The sequence below is a fragment of the Platalea leucorodia genome (genome assembly GCF_965183815.1).
Source record: "Platalea leucorodia genome assembly, chromosome: 1".
NCBI classification, from domain to species: domain Eukaryota; kingdom Metazoa; phylum Chordata; class Aves; order Pelecaniformes; family Threskiornithidae; genus Platalea; species Platalea leucorodia.
In genome coordinates this window covers 91239059-91252442 of record NC_138823.1, presented here as the reverse complement: position 1 = coordinate 91252442, position 13384 = coordinate 91239059, and the positions used below count along the sequence as shown (strand labels likewise).

Sequence of the window (13384 nt, the reverse complement as noted above, 5' to 3'; positions counted from 1 at the left end):
GTCTTGAAGAAAAAGCTAGATCTTCTGTCAGAAGATCAACTTTGAAGTTGACTTTAGTGAGTCCAAGAGCAAATCCAGAGATGATGCTCAGGCACATAGCCAGCGGTCTGAAGGCTAGTTCAGTAGCTTTTTTATTTGAGCTTGTAGTATCAGCAACTGCTGGAGTTTTTCAGTGGTTATTTGCAGAATGGGATGTGCACCAGTTTTAAAACAAATTAAAAATTAAAAGGGCAGGGGGAACCTGTTAGGGAAGAGGACATGATCAAAGAAACTGTGGTTGTTGGCAGAGACCAATAAAATCACTTGATTTTTTTTCAGCTGACTCCATGATTTTGCTTTAAGCTGATCTCAGATGGAACTGCTGACGACCACCATAGCTGGTCCCACAACCATCCTCACCTTGGCCTCTTGTTCCTGCTACCATCCTGGAACAAGTACTACTGCGTGGTGCGCTGGACCAGAGAACGGAAAACTAAACAGCAGCACCCTTTCCCTCCCTTTCACCTGAAGAGGTGTGTTTGGAGGGTGCTGAGGGGTGGAACAGGGCACTGACCCAGCTGAAAATAATTTTTTTTTTTCCCCCCCTCTTGTAATTCAGATCAGGCTGAAACCTGGTTGTTATAACAGGGGGAGGGTGGATGCAGCTGCCTCTCTTAGCTGTATATGCCTTGAAGTATTCACGGAGGCAGAGTCTCAGTAAAATGCTGGAGCTGGTGGCTCGGTTAAAATGAAAGCTCACCAAAAATTGCACTTTGCTTCTGCAATAGAAAGAAATAACTGATGCCTGGAAGATGGAGGAAGCACTGTCTCCATCTGCTCTTTTCCCAGGCTCTGCAAAGAAGAGCAGTTGTTGTTGCTCTTGAGCCCAGAGAGTGCCTTCCAAGGGATTTCTAAACATTGGAAATCTTATTCCCAGACCTGTGTGTTCTTAAGCTTAGGGCTGTTTAAAGAAAGCAAAGCTAGCTCTTCAGCTCTGCCATAGTGATTGTTGTACAGCCTCAATGTTATTCCCAATTTCATACCCAATTCTGGTGGTTGGTTTGTTTGTTTTTTAAAAAAAGCTGTCCTTAAAACGATGTGTTATTCTCTGTCCTTCGTAATTATTAATATATATATATATACACACACATGCACAGAGAGGGAAGAGTGTGTATCTATGCAAATACAAGGAAGATGTATAATCTTGTAGACCGTGCAGTGACTGGCATAGAGTTTGTATAACAGTGTCATTCCCTTTGAGACTGGGTTATCTCACTGCTGTGGTGCCTCACCCACTGAGTTCAATGACCAGCATTTCTTTCAAGCTTATGTGGCTTCTGCTTCAGTGCAGCTGCTGTTGAGATGTCATGGTTTTAAAGCTTCCTTCTTTTGGCAGCTGATACGTTAATCTGGAGGGAATTAATTTCCCTGGGGAAGGAAGTCATGTTCTATCAATTTTTAAGGAGTGTGCTACCAGGCTTTAAAACCTTTAAAAATGAACTTATATCACTGGGGAAAGGATGACAGTTGCAATGCATATTATCTCCTAGATTTGAAATAGAAGTCTAATCCTTATTTGGGGATCAGAGATCAGTTCTATATGATTTTTTGCACATGTGCCTAATTTTACTCAAATCAACCATCCCTGGTTTTCATGGGATGCTCAGGATTGGTACATGCATGTATTTTGAGTAGGTAACTCCTCTACACCTTGAGGCTTTCAAATATTTGGCTTTAGTTTCTGTATGTTAACAGTTTGGGTTTTTTAATATACAAAGTTATATCTTTATAGGCTTGACTTAAGTGGTACCTGTTTCCCAACTTGCAGCTTGAATTTAGCCTTTATTGTTAGTGGCATAAAAATAAGCTATGAAGCTGGAATAGGTTGTCTATAACAGGATTTTAGTGTGTATACTGTAACAAGAACTTAGTACATGTGTGCATATACATAGGTTTTGTTTGTTTTTACACCAAGTGTCTTAAAGAAGTTTACACTTTTTTTGGTTTGGTGTGTCTTAGGATCCCATGGAGCTGGTCATCCCTCAGAAACTTTAACACCACTGATTGCTTGGGGTGCTGGGGTGAATTATCCACAGAAAGTCACATCCCAATTCTTTGAAGACAATTTTTTGAAAGGTAGGTAAAATATAAAACTTAAGTGCAAGATTTTGGTGGAAAGAGAGGTGTTTAACCATTACACCTGTTGATCTTCACTGAATTCTGTTCCATTACAGTGAATATGACTTGCTTTGTGTGGTGTGGAAAGAAAAGGTGACAGGGCATGCCTATATTGCAAAATTGAGTAGATAATATCAGAGTCGGTTTTCTTTTCCAATCATGGAATTGAAGACTTTCTCTCTTTGGGTACAGGAGACTATTCACACTCCTGAAACTTAGTTCCAAAGGAGACTTAATTCCTAGGAAGACTCCCAGAGGTTAAAAGCTATGCGTACAGAAACATGATAAGTTGACATGTCCTAAGACTCTTCTCTAGCTTCACAGTGCAACCCTGGGGAATTTCCAGGGGCTGTCTCGTCTCACTTGCATCCTTGTGGCTGTTGTGGAAATGTAAACAGTCTTTCTCAATAAAAAACTTACCCTTTACTGTTATTTTTTCCCTTTGTATAAGAAGAGTAAACTTTTAAAAAAATAATTCATTTTTAATATTTCAAATGTCTAATGTAATAAATACTGGCTTACTGAAATATCAATGGATTTCTAGAACCATGTGTGATTAAACTGTGCAAGCTCTTCCTCTTTCATTTGCCCCATTCTTGTAGCCTGCTCTGTTTCTTAAGATGCCTTGAATCTCTGATTGTTACTTGCGATCAATGAGGTAATGATTTTCTATTTTATTGGATTGTTTGTCAAGCTACATTAGAGAAGAGAAAACAGGCAAAAATTACTTCAGCCCTGAGGTTTTAACCTCACCCAGCTCTTGAGGAGGTATTTGGTAACAGATTAAACAAACAGGGCTTCTCAGATATAGACCATGCTAACATTTCACTCTTTGTGATTAACTGCTGCTATAAAACGATGATGTCTCTGATAAAATTGAAAATGAGTTGTAGAATAAAAAATAGAAAACTGAGTAAAACAAACTGATTTTGGTGTCTGTGATGGCTGATCTGCTAGACTTGTAAGGACACTTGATGTCTCTAAGGGTTGATCTGTAAGAGTTGATTTGTACAGCTGTCAGTTTCCTTGATTCTCAGCAGCTTTAGTACAAACCTCAGCCTTTCACTTCAGGTAATGATGAAAATGGTGTGAGAGCATTTCAAAGAAGATGAGTATTGAGCTGACTTCCAGGTACACAATAGGGAAAGCTTTTTGGCTGTCATCTGTTAGGGAAATGTGTATTTTCTTAAAGAAGGGAATGTGTCCGCACCCTGCTGTGCCCGCTTCATGTTTTCCTTCTGATGGTTTAAAAAAAACAAACAAAAAAACCCTCAAAAAACCAAAACAATCAGAAAAAAACCCAAACACCCCAAAGCAAACATCAGAAACTCCTCCCTTCCTTCTGGACTTGCTCTGTAGCTTTCCAGCTGTTGAGCATGTTGTTGGTCTGTTTAGACACTACCTTTACACGTTCTTAATTGCCAGGGATAATCTCTATTGGAGATTTGAGGGTCTCTGAGTATCTTGGGAGTTTGAATCTCTATTTGAGTAACAAGTATCTTCTTAAAAAGTGACTATTCTCTCTCTGGTAGTACATTATAGCTTCTAGTAGGCTATATAGCTTAAAAGTAAAGAAAAAGTTGTTGAAATGGAACTTGGCGCTTTCGCAGGTCAGTACAGTTCAGCTACTCCGTTAATTTACAATCTCAGATATTTTCACAAAGCTAACACATGAGAGAAAAGATGCTTAAAAGAAGTATCTTGAAAAGTTCTTTGAATTTGCCTTCCCTGCTCCATACAAATGCAGCTGAGACTGTGCAGGAGAGGAGAGCTTTTTCAAGACCGTTGTGTCACTGATATGGTCAGGTGGCCAAGGAGGCCAATAACATCCTGGCTTGTATCAGAAATAGTGTGGCCAGCAGGACTAGGGAAGTGATCGTCCCTTTGTACTCAGCACTGGTGAGGCCACACCTCGAGTACTGTGTTCAGTTTTGGGCCCCTCATGACAAGAAGGACATCGAGGTGCTGGAGCGTGTCCAAAGAAGGGCAACGAAGCTGGTGAAGAGCCTAGAGCACAAGTCTTATGAGGAGCGGCTGAGGGAACTGGGGTTGTTTAGCCAGGAGAAGAGGAGGCTGAGGGGAGACCTAATTGCTCTCTACAACTGCCTGCAAGGAGGTTGTAGCGAGGTGGGAGTCGGTCTCTTCTCCCTAGTAATGAGTGATAGGACGAGAGGAAACAGCCTCAAGCTGCGCCAGGGGAAGTTTAGGTTGGATATTGGGAAATACTTCTTCACTGAAAGGGTGGTCAAGCACTGGCACAGGCTGCCCAGGGAAGTGGTTGAGTCCCCATCCCTGGAGGTATTTAAAAGAAAAGTAGACCTGCTGCTTGAGGACATGGTTTAGTGGTGGACTTGGCAGTGCTAGGTTAACGATTGGACTTGATGATCTTAGGGTCTTTTCCAACTGAAATGATTCTATGATTCTACGTGTGTGGGTGTTTGACTTACATTTGCGATTGCATGCACCAGTGTTCAAGTTCTTGCGTCTATTGGCAATCCTTCCTAATTTCTCTGAGTTAAGAGGTCATGGAAACAGCAGAATATTTCTAATGCTGACAAACTTACGCTCTGTTCAGTGCATGCAGGCTGTAGGCAGCTCAGTGAATTGTCTCTCTTCTCATCGTTGCCATTGGGGGTCGATACCCCCAAAGGCAGTGCCAACAGGCAGGACTTAGTCTGTCCGATTTGACATGGAAAGTTTAACGTGCTCCTTGGATGGCCGGAAGGGCACAGTGTCTGCTCTGGGATGACAGCCTTCTCCTCAGCAGTCCCTTCACCTGTGCTGTGCCTTCCCTCAGGCCTGGCCATGCAATCATCTTGGAAGGATTTGTGATGGCAGCGCTGCATCCTGTGGGCGATGTGTAGTATTACCCATTTGGCTGTTGGCTTGACCCTTCTTCAGAAAGAAAGAGAATACAGAGCTGCTCTCCAGCTCCTCGGTGCCGGGTGGCCTTGGGGTGCAAGTCCAGAGAAGCTTGTAAGTGAAGGCACAGCCTTCTGCAGCCGAAGGACGTGGAGTGGCTGTTTTCATCTATACACATCCCTGTTTTGGAGGGGGCTCAGCCTGCTTTGCCGTGGCTGGGGGAGCTCAGCGTTGCCCCTTCACTGTTTTTGCTTCTGTGAGGTTTTACGTGAGATTTTCTTTGGTTCATGTAGCCGTGTCCTTAGCATTTTCTTGAACCGGCGCTTCCCTGCTGTTTCCCCTGGACTGTTTGCGTACGACTGCCCAGCGGGCTGCAGTAAAAGCAGGGCAGGATAAAGAAAAAAAAAAAAAAAAAATCTATCAAGCAGGTGGAAAACTGTGCTGAGCACTGTACAGGAGACCTAGACAGTGAGCTGGAATCATAAACCAGCGTGGGCAGCACGTACACCCAAGGCATCTCACTCCTGGGAGTACAGCCCGGGCTGCAGGTGTGTCCCGGTCCTTGGGAGCTCCTGGGCTCGGTGCCTTACAGCTCCTGGTCCAAGGCAATGTCCTCAACTCTGTGCCTTGTGGGAATGTCTGAGTAGGGAAAGCAGAGGTGTAAAAGCTTCTCACAAAGCTAGATATTTCTCTAGCAGAGCTACAGTTTCTTCCTACCTTAAGTACATTGTGCGTGTGTAGACAGTTTTCCAACATTTTTCATTGGAAAATGTTATTTAAAGGAAAACAAACAATGCATTTATGTAATAGAAATATGGGTGAGAGTCTATATGTCTAGAAATACAAACCCATTTCCTTTTCTGGGAAGCAAAAGGAGGCAAACTTGTTCATGTTGGTGTGAGTTTAACACAATTCATGATTAATGCTGATAATACTTCCTCTGTGTTGCCATGGGAACTCGCTGTGACTGTGTATCTTGCTGCTGCTAAGGTACATGGCTGCTCTTCAGGGTGCTTCTGGGCCCAAATAACAGTGGACCTGTGCTCAGACCCCTGAAGCTCGCAGTGGTATGAACTAATTGCTGAAAAGAAGTTTGGTACATGCAATACTGCGAATGTGAATGTTTCCTGTCTCGGGCTGTTTTCAGCTGAGACAGATTTGGGTCTGGCACAGATGGGGTGTATCGAGAGATAGAGAAAGGGTGGTGTGGTCTAGGATTTGAATGCCTGTTTCAAAAAAATAAATGAGGTTGAGCCAGACCTTTGAGCTATGGTTTACCAGTGTTTTTCATTAAGCTTGTTTCTGGTACATTTGAAGTTCTACTTCACATAAACCCAAAGGATAGTTTTCAGCAACGTGGCTACACTGTCAATGGTCTGAGGTGCTAGGCTTCCATCTGTGCTGTTTCTGCGGTGTCATTTTGGCAAGTGGCGTTAGCGGGGTGGTAACTGGCCCATTTAGCTTTCTGTGTGTGTACTGAGGAAGGTGGCTGTGCCCCTGTTGCTAACATTCAGTTTGTTTCTGAAGTTGAGGGTAGGTGCCCCGTATGTCTTTACTGCTGTACATGAGATCTGCTCTAGGTAGGTCATTGACAGTATTTTAAGTACTGTATCGGCAAATCTGTTTCATCCGCTGTCGTGTTTTCCTGTGTATCTGATTTTTTTTTTTTAAGCTTGGGGAAAAAAAAAAGCCTGTGTGTTGTCCTTTTTGGGGTGTTTTGGGGTTTTTTTTGTTGTTTTTACTGCTCATATTATTGCTGTGGGTAGTGGGGCAGTGAATTTAAACATTAGGAAAAGAAGACATGGAAAAAAAAAAAAAAACAAACCCTGCTAAACTCTGTTTAGAGTATCTGTTTAGACTACCAAAGAAAACAGGCAATTTCCTCTTTATTTCCTTAGAGGCTAATGGAGAGCAGCAAAATACCGTTTTGAACCAGCTTTCTGTATGATGCACCACAGCTTTAGGGGCTTGTGCATTTGGCTTCGTCTCTGCCTTCATTGTAGTTGTCTGATTGTTAAATCGTTGAACTTTTCCCTTGAGCTTGCTCTTGGCCGGTATTGCTTATGGTAGACATGAAGTATGTTTGTACCACTCTGTACCGGTATATTGGGGACCTTGGGATAACCTTTTTTAAAAACTGTTGAAGAGATTTAAACGGCCCTTCTCCTAAACCTGAGTTTGAATCTTTTAGTTGGCACAGGAGGTAATACATCACCTTCTATACTGTACTGAAAAAAATAAAAACCTTGGACTTTCTTCAACTGATCTGGGTCACAATTGCAGGCAGCAATTTATCCTGATGGATGAAAGAAAATGTGAACTGAAATGAATGCATTTTATTGTTTCTGCCTGTTGAGTTCCATCTGTAACCCCTCTTGAGCTAGCATCCTACAGCCAAATTGTAATTTTCTTTAGTAACCACACTTTACGGAAAACGGCAACAAGACATTAAATGTCAACTGAATTATCCCTTTCAAATCTGTGTAGACTAGCTGTTCATGTGCTCTGTTATTTCTTGCAGAATGGAAACTGGAGAACTTGAAGAGGCTGGATGTCAATCAGGTATCAAACATAACTAATTTAATAGCTCATAAATTTTCACCTGAATTTGAGTTTTATGTGATTTTAATCTAGTTGATGGAATTTGAATCAATGATCACACTGACGTGGCATTTCCCTGGAATGTGTTACTTAAATGTTAGAGTTGCAAGAACCGTACCCATACTCAACATAATATGAAAAAGTTTATAAATTGCGTGTTAACACGTGGCAGCTATCTACAGCTTCTCTTCCTGAAGATGCATTATCACACCATTTTTAGTTATGTGATTATATGCCATTGTAGCGAGTGCAGTACAATATGTCAGGTACTCCTTGAAAACTCAGTGCGTTACCTGAAAGTAACTTGAATAGCATCTAATGTGTTTTCAGAGGGGGATTTGCTTTTGCAAACCTTTAGAAGTAATTTGTGATGCTTTCCCTCTACTTCAAAACTGTTCTGGAGCTGAGCCTACACCTCCTTGGTATCTCATATGAAGGTGCCCAGCTAAACACAAAGAAAGCATGATCTGATGACGGTGTTTCCCAAGTTAGTGAGCATCTGCTGTATGCTTTTTGCTGCACTGAGGTTATTCGTGTGTATGTTCAGTGTAGTTCTTTCAGAGCTATGTACTTCAATGTCTGTATTTTGTCGCTTTTTCCAGAAGTCACTATCATTATTGAATCAAAACCAATTCTTGCTATACTGTTAAACTGAGGTTTTTTTTCAACAGGGTCTGCGATTATGGCGCAGCCACTTAGCAATTTAGACAATTTGTACTGTAAAGGAAGAAAAAAAGGTGGACAACTTAGCCCTTGATACTAAATTGGCCAAGCTTTTTTAAATCATGATGATAACACACATACGTGTGTGCACCTGAAGCCTATCATCCTATGAAACCGAATATATGAATAACAGACTCCAAACCTGCTTAAACAAGGGAAATAAATTTGTGCTAGAAGGTTGAAGTTGGGAACATTCTGGATTAGCCACTTTCAGCAAAGCCCTGGTACAAAATTAGAGATGAATTTTCTTCTCAAGGTTGGCAGGAGTTATGGGGATGTTATTTTGAGACTCTTCTATAGAAGAGTCTGGAGTGTCGCTTTGTTCTGGGTAACAGAGTCCCCAAAGACAGAGCTTTTGTCCTGTACTACGTGTGGGACTGTGGCTAAAAATAGCAAACTAGACTTCTGCTTACTATTATGCTGTACGTATATATTGTCCTCTACAAATAATGGCTTTGAGTCATCTTCTTCACAGTAGATCTGAGGCTGGAGCAGTGCCTGTGGCTTCAGTATAGTTTCTTCAGATTTATGCTGGAAAAACAAAGAATTTTGGTGCATAGTTTTATAATGAAGGAAAATATAAACCTGGTGAGAGCCAGTGTTTATCATCACAAGTAGAAAATAATGGAGACATTTTATGAGAAGCCTTGGTGTGGATTGAGGGGCCTTCCTGAGGGCTGACTGGGACATGAGTAAAAATGCAGAATCGCCCTCTGAAGGGGAGAAGATGAGTAATCGGTACTGTGGAAACATGGATTAAGGAGTGCTGTGAAAAGCAGTATATTCAGTGTACTACTTAAAACTGTAAATATGAAATTAGTTTTTTCTGCGGTATAAATAGTCATAAAAAGTGGTTATGCCTCTGAGTGCAGTGAAGGAGGTACTGAATTCCTGTGAATAAATACTGTGGGGTTTTATATTTGCTTTTTAAACTAAATGCATTTTTGCAGCTTTATCAGTAGTAGAGCCTCAGATTTTGAATCTAATCATGCCTTGATGACTACTGGAAACTAAAAAAAAAAAATTATAAAGGAGTTTTGTGTGTCATAACTTCACAGTATTACACCATTTACTTTTGCAAATGCAAATATGTTAAAATTAAACTGAATTTATTAGCTCTAGAAGCTGGAACTATCTTAAAATGGGGATGCTTCTGTTTGCACAGGCTGATATTGCACCGCTGATGGCTTCCCTTATTGGTGTGCCTTTCCCCCTGAATTCTGTGGTAAGAAGTACAAACGTTTTTCCGTATTACAGAAATCTGCTCGCAAAGGTGTTGTGGACAAGACTTGAGGCGTGTGAGGGGAAAGGTTATACATTTGGAAATCTGCTATAGGTTATGGAGACTGCTTGTAGTTTTAGCTTTATATGTATGTCTTCAGGTTGGAGCATAAACTTAATCTTTTTATATTTTGTATAGTGCTTTCAGTTGGAAAGGCAGCTGATCCTTTTATAATCTTCAACTTACTCTTGAGCTACATAAAAGGTTTTTGTTACTTTGTTTTTTAGGGATGGTAAAAATGCAATATGGTTTGAATAACACTTGATTTTAATCATGAAAGCTGAGCCTGTAAACAAGCTGGTTCCTGCAATTTAATGTTTAATTATTTCTTGTTTAAACTAGTGTACTTTCCTCAGATGGTATCTTGTCCCTCTAATTAAGTGAACAGTGAGTGCCCTCACTGTGAGATGGCTTTTTCTTTGAATTTCCTTCGTATATTATTACATAGTCCAAAGGTTGTCTCTTAAATACCTAATTGACAATTAGCAGTACATTAGCGTGCTTCCATGCTGCTTGTTCCATTTTTAAAACACCTATTTGCAGCACATTTTTCAAAATATTTCTTCTGGAGACTGCCCCAAATTCTGTCCCCCTGTCCTGCACTCACTCCTGCTCACGCGAGGAAAGCTGCCCAGCATTGGGTGGCATGGGAACTGCTTGCTTTCCCATCGCGAGTACTGGGTGAGTCAGGCCCAGGCAAGTCTTTGGATGGAAGACTTCTAGGTATTTCAAAAATGGCTTCTGATTAAAAGTTGAGGTTGTATTACCGTATACTATATACTTTAATAACGACTTCTGTTATTTACCTTTTTTGCGTTTCTGTAGGAGCTGGGATATTATGAACAGTCCCTGTAATGTTGAGAAATTATACGAGAAGAGTATTTTCAAAGGAGTTACAGTGGTTATTTCAGCAGTAATTTGAAGTATTCCTACTGCTCATTTGGCCTGCCATTCAGTCAGAGAAATTCCTGTTTCTTAATTTAAATTTTTTATGTATATATGTACTTTTCTTCCCCAGGGAACTCTGCCTCTTGAATATCTGAACAATAGTGCTCATTTCAAAGCAGAGAGCATATTTACCAACGCTGTTCAGATTCTCGAGCAATTTAAGGTAACTAAACATATGGTAAAGAAAAATATTTCTTTGAATAATAGTTGTTGCTGTCTGTCAAATAATTATACTAGGATGTATGCTGTATATAGCATGCTGTAATTCAAAGGACTAAAATTGAATGCACATACTGGATGATGTTGATTGACTAGCTGTGAGCCATATCTGAAGGAGTTTGAAAGACTTTAATAAACACCTTTTTTGTAAGAAGAATGAGTAACTTTTTTCTTCATTCTTTTGATGTTTATCAGTATTAATGTAAACCTACTTACAGTATGTAGGTAGAATCTGAGTTCTGATACCTGAAAAGGGAAATGCTGCCTTTGCAACAGGGGCTGGGAGACAAGGCTCTAAGTCAGGGTCAGTACACAAACAGATCAAAAAGGTAACAGGCACCAGCCCATTAAAGAAATGAAATTAGTGACCTAATTAACTTTTAGCTAATGCTGTCGTATCTGTTGTTTTGCTCTGCAAGTGTTCATCTCTGGCTTCTCTGTGTTGGATTCATCTAATATCAGATATTACCATATTACGAGAACACATATGTGGTCCAAACAAAAAAACGTTATGTTCCACTAGCTGCTTTTCAACTGTGGAATAGAATAAAACAGTCCCATATCCAAAAATCTGAGTTTTGGCAAGACATATAAATGCTTTGAAGGAAAACAGTCTTTTCCACAGACGGGAAGCTGAGAGAGAGAACTGTTGCCCTGTTGGGAAATGGTGGAACAAGGAACTAGCCTGAGAGCACCTTCAAGAGATTAGCACCATCAGCACCTTCTGTCCCTTGAACGCCACCTTCCCAAACGCAGTTTGTGTGGATACCAGGTTGGCAGTGTCGGCAGCAGAGTCACTTCCAAATCTGTGGTGGAAAGCTGGCATGTGGCAGGGGAGGTGGCTGGCTGGCTCGCTGTGAAGCTGAAGCGTGCTGGTATGACCTCCTCAGTTGGAAGACCTCTGCTCTAAGAATTAAGGATGTGACTCGGGTCTTTTTCAGTTAAATTAGTGTCTCAGGGATTATTTAAAGAAATAAAAGTTCTTGTCTTCCTTTATTTTTATTCTGTCATTTTGTAGTGCTAAGTTATCTATTTTCTTGTTGGCTGGCTTGTTTTTAGCATTGTTTTGTAAAGATCACGTGTGAATTTCCTTTGCATTTCTCTGCTGAAGCAGAAGCAGGGCACTGGCTCAGACATGCCAAGTGGGTTTTTGCTTTTCCTGTGATGGGCTGACCTGACCACTGTTTGTACTCCCTGGAGAGAATGTTGCCTTGGGTGGATAGGATGAGACGTGCAGGTTGCTACTTCAAGCTGTCAGGTTTTGGGAGCAGTACGCTTAGAAAGTTCCTGTCTGCGCTTTATGCTGACAGTCAGACTCGAGTCAGGCTGCTGCAGGAGACCTTAAAGATGTTTTGAAGGGCCTTGGGCAAAGTGGCTTTGACGGCATCAAAACCTTCTATATTTATCCATGTGTAGGTTAATCGATCTAACAGCATTGCTTTGGCAGTGTTGCCGCAGCGTACTCGTTGCCGTCTGGCATAAATAATACCGGTTTCATCGAGGGAGGTTGTCACTGAAATGTGGTAGCGCTTCTAGCCCTATCTTCCCTTTATCCTGAAAAACCGTAGAAGTCCTTCTGTGCAAATCACTGGCTGGGGAGTGGTTTATTCTACCTACTTTAGAGCAGGTCTGGGTTTCCAGGAACTCAGAAGAATTACACATACAGGAGTATAACACCTAGTTTCCTGGAAAATATATCAACAGTGTGATTTCATTCCTTTTCCAAAGTCTTAGAACTCTTCTGTGATTTTTAGTTTAATTCCTGATGCAATTTTTAGTCTTGTTGTAACTTGCATATAATGGTTTAATGCTTTTTTTTATGCAGGTTAAGATGAGTCAGAAAAAGGAAACTACACTGTCATTTCTGTTCACACCATTCAAGTAAGTGTCTGTAAAAACTATATATATTTTATCTGATTGATTGTCTTATCACTTTGGTATTTCAGTGAGATGCAGCAACAGAAATTCGATCTTTTTTTAAATGATAGTGTTTTTCTGACTATGAAACTTTGCACTAGAACTCTGTGCAATTAACTTCTATTTAAAAATTCTGGTTAGAAGTAGATTTTTTTAAAAAAAATCTATTCCTTACATTTAGTTTTCCATTAAGTGTTATTTGCCTAAGCTTTTTGACAATATGGTTATATATAGACTGCACGGTAATTTTCACTGATTTCTTGCTATGTTCTTCTAGCATTCCTTGGGAGATGTAAGTCTCTATAGGATCAGGAAATACAATCTGTTCTTGTTTATATGCATATAAAAGTTGAACTAAGAACTATTTCTTCTGTGATTTAAATTCTAATGCAAAACAAATAAAACACCTTGCATCCAGAAAAGAAGCTCAAACTTCTTCAAACTTCAAACACTTCCTAGTGTTAATTTTTCCAGGGCTATGAAGGAGTCTCTGTACTGATTTATGTATCTGTGAGCCGTGTGTTCTAGTGTATGGAGCAGTTACTGACCCGCTTGCCTTTCAGTCTTATCCAATTAAAGCTGCTTTTTCCTTTTTCTTTCCCCCCGAAAGGTTTTTGAAAGCTTTGCTGTGGGTGCACGTGATACTGTTCAGTTCAGCTTTCAGTTTGTGGAGTG

At 40.6% G+C, this 13384-nt stretch overlaps 1 protein-coding gene across 7 annotated transcripts in view; it reads left to right on the top strand.

Annotated features, from left to right (window-relative positions):
• PIGN (phosphatidylinositol glycan anchor biosynthesis class N) overlaps positions 1–13384 on the top strand; it is a 111377-nt gene that overhangs the window by 38043 nt on the left and 59950 nt on the right. For all 7 annotated transcript variants that reach the window (XM_082320807.1, XM_082320806.1, XM_082320805.1 and 4 more), the window contains 5 exons: positions 1999–2115; positions 7541–7581; positions 9509–9568; positions 10644–10736; positions 12618–12673. In XM_082320807.1, the coding sequence (XP_082176933.1) occupies positions 1999–2115; positions 7541–7581; positions 9509–9568; positions 10644–10736; positions 12618–12673 (367 nt within the window). The remainder of the gene's footprint in view (positions 1–1998; positions 2116–7540; positions 7582–9508; positions 9569–10643; positions 10737–12617; positions 12674–13384) is intronic.